General features: G+C 27.9%; 1 protein-coding gene across 1 annotated transcript; it reads right to left on the reverse strand.

The window, feature by feature from the left end:
• Window positions 1-2,349: 2,349 nt before the first annotated feature.
• On the reverse strand, window positions 2,350-6,479 carry LOC119669449 (cysteine sulfinic acid decarboxylase-like). Its single transcript, XM_038079344.1, has 6 exons — window positions 6,266-6,479; window positions 5,167-5,354; window positions 3,964-4,089; window positions 3,202-3,550; window positions 2,641-3,138; window positions 2,350-2,582 (listed from the first exon to the last, which is right to left on the reverse strand). The coding sequence occupies exons 1-6, from the start codon at window positions 6,428-6,430 to the stop codon at window positions 2,394-2,396; spliced, it is 1,515 nt and encodes a 504-aa protein (XP_037935272.1). The 5' UTR covers window positions 6,431-6,479; the 3' UTR covers window positions 2,350-2,393.
• Window positions 6,480-11,041: the final 4,562 nt, after the last annotated feature.

Below are 11,041 nucleotides of genomic sequence, written 5' to 3' on the forward strand. Positions count from 1 at the left end.
TTTATTTTATTTTATAACAGTACAATGTTTTATTTTATCTTCTATTACATTATATATCGAAATGATGAAGGTTGTAATTTAATTTATTAAAAGCAAATGTGCTATAATTTCAACAAAAAATTTTCAAAATGAAAATCTTAGTTTTTCTCTTGTTAATATTTTATTTAATAATGTGTTACTATTTTAAAAACAATAATAGTGAAGATAGTTTATATGAGTATCTTACCATATATTGAGAATTGTCCTAATATCTTCTTGCAAAAGGAGCAACAACACCTACCTTTTTTCATTAAACCGAAGAATAACCTGAATTTAGCATGGAAATACCCTGTACATTATGGGTTAAGAGTAAATAATCTGATAATTTATACTTATTTTTTATGTATGTTATACCTACATACTATATGCATAAAGCATATACAATATAATTACTTCGTATTTGTGTTTATTTGGTTCTTGTCATTTGCAGAAATTTCAACCTCTTACTTTATTTAAATTGAATATTTCGAGTACACTTAAAACTTTTTTATTACATTTTTTTTTTATTTATGCAAGCATAGCAGTTTCGTATTTCAAAATTATTTTCGATCTTTTGAAATTTTAAATAAAAGGGTAAATAAGAAAGAGTCTTGAAGGAAGGCACGTAAAATGGCCTTAAAATGTCAAACATTATAAATCAACAAAAAACCGCAAATAAATTATTGGGAAATATACGAATATATATTGTTATTGCCGATTATTATAATTTGTTACGAATTTCTCTGATAACATATTTAATTTGAATTTATATCTTTACTGATAGTTGTTTAATTTTTTAAAGGATAGTGAAATGACTTCATTTGTCATTGTCATTGTTCTTAATAGAGAAACATAATTTCAGATATTTATTTTTATAACAATTGATCAAATCGTGATGGTAATCATGACAATTAGCATAATTTTATCTTAAATTAATTTTCCAAGGTTCTATTTATATCCTTATACTGTTAATTTAAAGGGGAAGGTTGTATTTTTTACCTTCAAATCTTACTGTAGTTATCTATTACTCATTTTTTGCAATGTTCTTATTTGACTGTAGATTGCTTAATTTCAAGCTTGTGGCTTCTTATATTAATATGAAGTATAATAGTTAGCTTTCATGTTTTAAGCACTGGGTTGTAAATACTATAATTAGTTAGCGATATTTTAAATTCACGACTGTTGATATTTTTCAGTAAACTGTTAGTTACTAATAAGTCTATATTTTCCAAGATGGGTGTCTCTTTTTCTTTTTATTTTAAGAATTATATTTCTATTATCTAAATCCCGCATGTTATATTTCAAAAATAGTAACAGTAAATACACATTTGGGAATTTTTGTTAGAAAAAAAAGTTTGCAGTTAGCTTCACAGACCCAGTTCGAGAAGACGGTACGTGATAAAAATTTAAAGATATGTTATAATTTTTACACATAAGGACATACCTTCTGCTCAAAAAATGCTCGGATATTGTGAATAAAACACAAATTTAAATTTTATTCCAAATTTATTTTATCTCCTTCAAAATATGCTCCTTCCGAAGCGATACATATATGCCAACGCTTAGCCCAATCTTTCATACACTTTTCGTAGGCCCGTGAAAATATGGCTTTTAGTTCCTTCAGCGAATTCTCTTTTACCGATTCAATCGACTCAAAACGCTTACCACGAAGGGGCAATTTGAATTTCGGGAACAGGAAAAAGTCGCACGGATGCAGATCTGGCGAATATGGTGTCTGAGCGATGACAGTGGTGCCGTGTTTGGTCAAAAAATCGCGTACAACAAGAATTTTCCGCAGTAAAAATCACTAAATGCACTTGAGGTAGTCTCACATTAACAGCTGCTATAAACAAATTAATTAACAGATGGCGCTCAAATTTGTACCATATGTCAAGAAAGGGTGTACCAAAATAACAAAAAAATAAAAAGGTCTATTACTTTAACTATTAGGAGTAGTTAACAAACAACAAAATCCGGATACTTTTTGAGCAGAAGGTATAATATACCAAACTACACTATTTATAATAATAAATAGATTTTTTTTTCTTGAAAGAGTTATTTTTAACAATTAACATCTCAGTAAATATTGAAATGTTGAGTCTAGAATTTCTTTTATATAATAGACTCTTTGTTTAGAACAGTAATTATTAGTTTTAATATTAGTTTTAGTTTTACTCTTTTTTTTATAAGCTAAAAGTATTTTTCTTTGAAATCTTTGTACACATTAATATACTCATTAAAATAATTATTATAGTTAATTTATTTATTTAATAATATATGAATAAGTAGATTTTCACTTCACAATTTGTAATGTAAACTTAAATTTGCTTAACTTATAAAAATTAAAGTAAAAATATTTTGTATATATTTAAATATTAATATTCACACTCCTCACCCAGTCTTTCAATTTCATCTAAAATAAAATCAAGCTCTTTTTCATCCAATATAGGAAAACTAGTGAAAACCATGCGAAAGAAATTTCCAATATCACGATATGCTAAGGGTGAGTAACCTACCATAAGAGTACCTTGCCTAATCATACGTTCCTTAATTTTTGGTGCAACCTGAAAAAGCGAAACAAAAAATTACATTCCATTTACATTCAGAAATTAATTTAATTACTGTATATAGACATTCTTTCCACTCCATAGTATTTTCATTGCACCCACGTAAAGCTTTCGGTATGTACCAAAAACAAACATTCATATACTGAAACTCGTCTAATACTAAACGAAAACTTTCTGAACCACGTTGTTTAATTTTTTGTGTAAACATTTTTGCCATATATATTGCATGATCCACCAATTGGCCGTACCCTCCATAGCCACGTGCTTTCAGCATTAACCAAAATTTGAATGCATCAACTTTACGACCGCATTGTACACTTTTGTTTCCTGTATCATATGAAACGTCATAAAATTTATCCTGCTGGAAGAGATAGTTCACTTCGAGAGAATTGCAATGTGAAAGTAAGTCACGCTCTCGAGTTACGAATAATGAACATTGCAATGGAGCGCCTAAAGACTTATGTGGATTCCAAGAGAATGAATCAGAATGTTCAATGCCCGCAACCAAATGATGATTATCATAAGAAAGCATAGCAGAACCGCCTAAACATGCCTAATATGAAGAAATAGGAAATATATATGATAACAGATAACAGTTAAAATTTTAATATCTTACGTCTATATGCAACCAAAGTCCGTACTGTTTGCATATCGCAGCCACATCATTGAAATTATCAAAAGCACCTAGTACCGTTGTTCCAGCTGTTGCGTTTACAAAGAATGGTTCACGACCTTCAGCTTTAACGCTTTTAATTTTCGACTCTAAATCGGTTGTTAACATTTGACCATACAAGTTTGTCTTCACAACAACACAATTATCACAGCCTAAGCCAATCCAATGAGCTGCTTTCTTAAAACTGTAATGAGATTCTTCCGATGTGAATAATACAAGTGGACGCATGCCAAATAAGCCTTCCGACTTAATCATCGGATAACGCTTATAACGCGCCAAGACAAGGCCATACCTGAAATATAAAATCTCTTCAGATTATCTACGAAAGAATAGCATTAACCTAAACAACGAATTATTGTTAGAAATAAAAAGTGTGACATTTTTGAGTGTTGTGCTTATTAAGTGGGTAATCGCAAAAAATAACATTAATTGAAATTTTATTGTTTTTACTTTTCTTGTTGTTAGTATTGGACCCACCCATGTTTATTGATATTATAATTAGCCTCAAAGTAACACTTGCCATTGAACATTTCTGATACAAGCACTTATACAAGAAAATAGACGAGACATGAGTGTTTGGTTTTTATGGTTATGCGCTAATGACTCAAAGTCAAGTACTTGCTGCAGGCGCTACTTTAGGAGTCACCCAAAACTCAAGAGTACTCAAATAATTAGTTTTTTGTTTTTACTATTAAATTTGCTTACATGTTTGAAATCGATCCACCTGGTGAAAATATGCCATCGCCTTCATTGTAGCCAGCAATCTCACACACTTTTCGTATAATTTCAGTTTCGATCAATGAGAAAACAGGAGCCACTTCGAACGTATACCTTTTATATAAGTAAATTTTAAAAATAGATTTATCAAAATGTAGGTATTTAAAAATAAAATCATAATATTATGAAATACCATTTAGTTTTTATTATTTACATAAAATAGGTGATTCAAGGCTTCAGTTTTAATACCTACTTCACTTTTTTCGAAATTTGTGCAAGTTATGAAGAAATAGATATTCAGGGTAAAAAAATATTAGAAATCGTTGTGAAATTATTTTTAGTCATAAAATAATAAATTATTATTTTGATACATACTTAACACGTTGAGTATGTAACACAAAGGAAGTGGTGATATATGTATATCAGCATAAAATTAAACCAATAAATAATGAAGACCTTAAACCTTAATTCTATTTATTCTATATAAGGTTCATCAAACCATTGAATATACTTTGTATACAATATATAGACAAAACATATATTTGATTACGAATGTAAGGTCTGAAGGCTCACTGTTTTATGACAAAGTATTTGATACGGATATAGGGTAACATTAACTTAGGGTATTCTAGCCAGAAAAATGTGAAAGAATTTCAATAACATATATCTATGGATATACTTTGTTTTAAACGCTTTATGGGCGTTTCTAAATAATACCAAAAAACATTAAAGCGGAATGCTTATTAGCTAAAGAGAGAAAAAGAAAGAAAAAAAATTTCAGTCACTCCGACAATTATTTTCATTTAAATGTCAGGCTTGATAAAAATAAATCTGGCCTTGTAACGTGAGATCAGAGAAATTTGTAGTACAGATCACCGAAATCCTACAAGAATATTGTTAAAAGCTACTTTGGATGCAGAAGCTTAAACGAATAGCTAACTTTGTACTGTGCTATCTGGGTATACTAAGAAAAAAAGAAAAAAGTGGTTGTTAGAATCTTTCAATGCATTAACTGATGTAGGTAGTTTAATTTTTGACTAAAAGAAAATTATGTAATTACTTATCTATATAGTCATCTCTTCTTAGACACAAATACACAAGATCGAATATAATCATCAATACTTAACACTTTGAAATACTTAAATAAAAAATTTATGAATCATTTTTTTATATTAATAATATTTAACTTACGCACTTGTGTTGAGTGCTTCACTTATCCATGTGCCTGCAAGTCCATAAGGATCCATTTGTCCAAATAATTGATTGTGAAATCGACCATGACTAGTTTTGACGGAATATTTTATAACCGAACGAATTATATCTTCAATATCTTTAATTGAATGATTTTCGTGTTCCGAAATTGTAAGATCAATTAATTTCTAATATAAGAAAAAACCATTAATAGTTTATTACAAATATTGTAATGTTTAACATGCTCTTGCACTTTTTTGTATAATATATTACTAAATATGCACGAGTTTGCCTAAGTATACTAAATTTTTTTTTATAAATTTTGGTACACCTTCAACCAATATACTTTCCACATTTTAGGATATCCATTTTGTGGTTTCGAGAATAGGTATAAATAAATAAAACACACGTTTGATTGCAATTTCGAACAAATATTTTTGAATGTAGTATTTTCTCCTTGTTATTAGGTGTAATGCATAACATTCCAATATCCTTCTCAAGGATCCAATGAAGTATTAGATCCTTTATACATATTATAAAAATTTGAATTTTGTTTGCTCTATAACAAAACCAATTATTTGTTATAAATAATTAATAATTGTATGTTGCTCGAGTTTTGACAATTACTTCAAATTAAAATAAAATACTATATATAATTGAATATTGTAAGTAAATTAAACTTTAATATTTTTAATTTAAAAAATCAAATAAATATAAAATTACTTATAATGAAATATATTATATGTGTTAACAACACCTAAAATAACCAATTAAACTATTAAGTATAAATATATGAACAAAGTCTTAATATTTTTAATGTAACACTCATTGATAAATGAATTGTTTAATATAATTAATTATACAAAAATATAATACGAGCACGACAATAAATCAAAATATTAACGTAGCAAGATTAATTCTCGTCAAAACCAAAAGTGAGTGTCAAAATAGGTCAAACATGCGCTTCAATCAAAATTTATAGCCTCAAAAAATGTTTGAATTATTTTTAGCTGCAAAAGTCATTAACTGATTACTTTGTCATACCGCCCGTCACTTTCTCCGCACATCTAATAATTCGACACCTGAAGCTATATTTTACCTTTAACTCTTCGGGCTGCACAAAATTAACTATTTTTTCTCCACGATCGGCCTCGCTAACACAAAACGCTTTCTCATTGCACAATAAATCGTATATCGAGCCAAGAACTTTCCAATCAATTGTTAGTTTGCAACGAATCTCATCAACTATCGTAGAATTGGACATTGCAGTTTTTTTATTAATATCTTTTTTTAATCTTTTCTTAAATATTGAATTTCTTCACTTCTCGTTTTTAATAAATATTTTAAACAAATTTTTTAATTAATTTCTATAAATGAATTGAATCTCTTTTTAAGTTTTTAATCTTTTATTCTGTAATTTTTAAAAAAAATAACTCCGAGGTGTTTTTGCTTTCTGTGTTCGAATGTAACTGAAAGAATGAAAACTCATAGTTAGCAGTTAACTTTTAATAGATTTTATTCAATTGTTTAAATATTCAAGAAGGCAAAATATACATAAGAAATGCTTGATAATTTAATTTACAAAGTTATTCATTTACTCGTAAGACTTTTCTTTGCCGCGCTCTTTCTCCAATTCAATTTTCTCTTTTTTTGAAAAAAAAAAAAAAAAATGTCAAGTTCATTACACAATCGATACACTAGGCACTTCTTACAGTTTTGATACGCGGTATACTAGCAGAGCTGATATGAGGAACTTATGTCTTTTGTCTTACAATCACGAGAGATTAAAATTTTATATTTCTTCGGTCCTTGCTCTTTGCAAGCGAACTCTGAATTTTGCAAAATAATTGTTTAATTCCTCATTAATTTGTCTGGAAGCGTTCTATTAATGTTCGATTACTAAAGATTTCTTCATGACTTGATCATGTTTTATTTAAATGTAATATTAGCAAAAATGTCTAGCATATTTTTAATCTCAGTATTGCGCTATAATATCATGAATATCAGATTACGGCATGTTTATACATAATCTAATCATCAAAACAGTATATATGATAATGTTGCACTTTTTGCTAATAGTTTACATTATAGTTTTTTTTTTCTAAATGAAAATGTACTCAAGTTCCGTACTACAAACTCTCTATTTACTTATCTCATTTAGATTATTACACTTAATGACTTACACTTAATAAAACTATTAATGATTATAGTTATGCTTCTTCAATTAATTATTTTTACTTTATTAAATGTTTTTAATATTATTAGTATTATTTTTATTTTACGATTTATATATCAGTTTATTAAAAAATAAAAAATTGCAAAATTAAAATTCAATTATCACAAATATTAAATTTCACCTTCGAATGCAACTGAAATGCACTGTGGACTCATTTGTTGCTTGTAGTTAAAAAAAAGAATTATTTCATTATTTTTTTCTCTTTCATATTATGCTATTGAGATTATAGAGGTTACTCTCTATATATAACGTTACTAAATAATACTCTCATCTGAGGATCTCTAAATATATAACAGACATTTCACCTCCGTTTTAGTCCTACTAATTCATTGATAAGTACTAACTACAAGCAATTAAAACATTTAGAAATACTGTCAAGTCTCTAAAGAAACTTAAAAGTTTCTTTCGTAAAACAAGAAATGCTAAAATCCGACAAGAATTACATAGAAAGTATAAATACGCATTTCAAACAGGCCTGCTAGAAATTTGAAGAGGTTCTGAATTTTGATTCTACTGAATTGAGTTTCAATATTTAAAAAAAAAATGAATAAATGATATGTTATAAGTAATTGTATTAGTAAAATAACAAAAAAAAAATGGGGAATAGTCGTAGTTAATTTAGTGATACTACTGATTTTTCACTTGATTGAAGTGCTTCTATCTTATTGACAACTTTCCTAATGGGCCATACAAAACAACATTAATAGCATATACATAATTTGTAGTTTATAGCGATCAGGAAAGCAAACGTTAATTTTTTAATAAATATCGAGAGATATTGACATCCTTTGAATATTATGTCTAGGACGTTTTCCTCTTCTATTCCTTTTATCTCATCCCATCGCCGCAGACTAAATAATTAGAGTTTACAACATTTTAAGAGACGATAGGATTTCAAATGATGCGACTTAATGAAATCATTACAATCAAACAACTGTTAAAGTATTTATTATTTGTTAATATGTACTATATATACTTTTTGCCTTCTATGACCGACCTATGTATTATTGAATATATTTCATAGGCACTTTAATTTTGGTGTTAAATGAAAGAAAACATAATGCAGCTAACAATATCTATTTCTTTAGATTCATTATCTTCCTATATTAAAGTACTGAAGGAATCACCAATGTTAAAGTTGGAACTAAAAACATCATTAAATGTTTCTTAAGCGTTAATTTTTTTTCTATCTCGTGGGAATACAATAGAATACCGTCAGTGTTCTACATTAAATATAAAAAACATTTTAGACAATGTTCTAATTTATATTAAACAAATTGCTTTTAACGAACTAAGATTTTTATATATAATCAAAAAGTTCCTTACATATTAGTAAAATCACAAATGAAATCTCTATATTTGTACTTTGACGGTATGAAAACATATAGCACTACGGTATTAAGTAATAATCCACTTTTTATCTATGTAAATCCTTATGTTGTAATGTAAAAGCAAATAAAAAGTACACAACTACAAGTGTAATATTTTTCCATGTAACAGTAACTAAAACAATTTTTGTGAAATTTAATTGAAAATCCTGGTAAAATAGAATTTCTTTGTTTTTAGGTTTTAATAATAGATATACAGGGTTGGGTGATTAAAGTATTGCCTATTCTCTCAAACGACCATAACTTTTTGTGTGAATTTATTTTTTATTGATTCAAATTACAAAAATTTGTGGAAGTAGTCAAAATTTCAGAATCCATTCACTCTAGCTTGATATGGCCACCGTTTACCTTTAACCTTCGAGGGGTTAAAAATTGAGTTGCATGTTTCACAAAAGTGTCTTCCAATATTTTGCCCCAGTCCTAAACAATGACTTTCGTTAACGCATCCATACTGGCATATTTTTTATACCCGTGTGTAGTTGGTAACACTTCAGTCGACTAACTCTGTACATAAATTATTTTAGCAGTGTAGTGTTTACCGGATGCAATTTTTTTTTCATACAAGAATTTAAACCAATTAACCTCACCAAATGGAATTGAACAAAAATGTATGGTTATATTAATTATATATAATAGAATATAATATAATGTATATTCCATTGTCTAAAACACTTCGAAAATAATTATTACGATTAACGAGTACTTAGTTTTATCAGACCCAATCCGATTACTTAATTTGATGTTCGAACAATAAATGTTATACGTATGAATATACAACATGACAAAAATGTAATGGCACATAAAGCAGATCAGCAATTCGAGCAATTTGAACATCTTAGAATACTTTCGAGTCGTAACTTCACAGTCGTAACGTAAGTCTCAATATTAACTTAAGTTGATAACTTAAGCATAACTTAAGATCGTATTAAGATAGTAATTTTGACTGTAAAATATACCCTTATAGTATTCGACTCAAATGTTCAAGTTCAAATATAGTTATATTGCTTGAGGAGTAGTCCACTTTACTGTACTGTTACTATAACAAAGTATTGTTCCAATATAAGTAGTTCTAATTCAACAATTGTAAGAGCTACTTTTAACATACGCAATTAGGAAATACTTAAGTTAAATATAGATTTTTTCAGTCCTTAACTGTTGACAGTTTTTATGAGATGTCACAAATTTTATTTACTTCGGCGTTTCAAACTATAAACTTTTATATGGTTAGTAAGTAAAAACTGAAATAAATCAAAAATCAAAGATTTTCAAAAACATTGGTAATTGATATTATAAGCAAATTTGAAACAAGGAAACATTATTTCTGAAATATAATAGTATTTTCCTGATTATGTCATATTTCCTAAAATTGAAAAACTTACTTGGTTATCTTATGATTTAGCTCATCTCGCATGTAACTCTAAACTTTCCAAATTTGATCAATTTTATAATTACTTTCGCAATCAGAATCCCAAACCGACAACATTGAAATAGTTTTTAAAATTATCAAAGTTTTAAAAACATTTCAATTTAACTTCGAATCGAAACTTTCTTGAATTTTTCTTATGTCAGCTGATTTTTAAGTAACCCTTAAGTGCTCGTTGTAAGGTTCTAAATCGGTCCCTAGGTGTGCATTATAAAACTAGCCCTGAGACTAGTTGTTATATTAAAAAACGTCAAAAAGTTGGCACTTTTTATATACTGAATAACTGTTCACGTATAAAAGTTTATATAAATTTATTGAACTTTATAGTGAAGTTTATAGTGAACTGAAAACAAGCAAGTTTTAAATGATTCTTATGAGGTTAAGAGAAAATTAAAGCGGTTTTTTGATATGCATTTTGTCTGTACACTAATAATTTACTCAGAAGCAACTCATATATACTATACATACGCAAAATAATATTTTAAATAAATTGTATAATTTTTCTTGGCTGTTAAACGAGGTATTTTTTGGCTACTAAGCGAATCATGGTCATAACTATGGTTAGGCCGTTAAGCGATTTCGCCGTTCAACGAGACCGCCGTAAATCGAGGTATTGGTGTACATATAAGGTCTGTTCCACGAAGTACTCGTAGTAACTGTAAGTAGCATGTGTATACACAACACAAATTTTCGAGTAAATGAGAGCATCTAAAAGAACGTATCATCCCTGTCGAAATTTGAAAATGTTACACAAACTTTACTCGTACATTTTATTTCAAGTAAAATTTGTTTGATATGTGAATCAGCTGTTTTGATTTGAATTTAAAT

This window comes from Teleopsis dalmanni, chromosome 1 (genome assembly GCF_002237135.1).
Source record: "Teleopsis dalmanni isolate 2A chromosome 1, ASM223713v2, whole genome shotgun sequence".
Taxonomy (NCBI): Eukaryota; Metazoa; Arthropoda; class Insecta; order Diptera; family Diopsidae; genus Teleopsis; species Teleopsis dalmanni.

Bases quoted from the DNA above. Each gene is read 5' to 3' on its own strand.
- LOC119669449 (XM_038079344.1), bottom strand. From the start codon at position 6,430: ATGTCCAATTCTACGATAGTTGATGAGATTCGTTGCAAACTAACAATT. The intron at 4,090-5,166 runs GTAAGTTAAATA...CTTATATAAAAG, and splicing joins GAAGCACTCAACACAAGTGC to GTATACGTTCGAAGTGGCTC. The intron at 3,551-3,963 runs GTAAGCAAATTT...TTTATATTTCAG, and splicing joins GGTGGATCGATTTCAAACAT to GTATGGCCTTGTCTTGGCGC.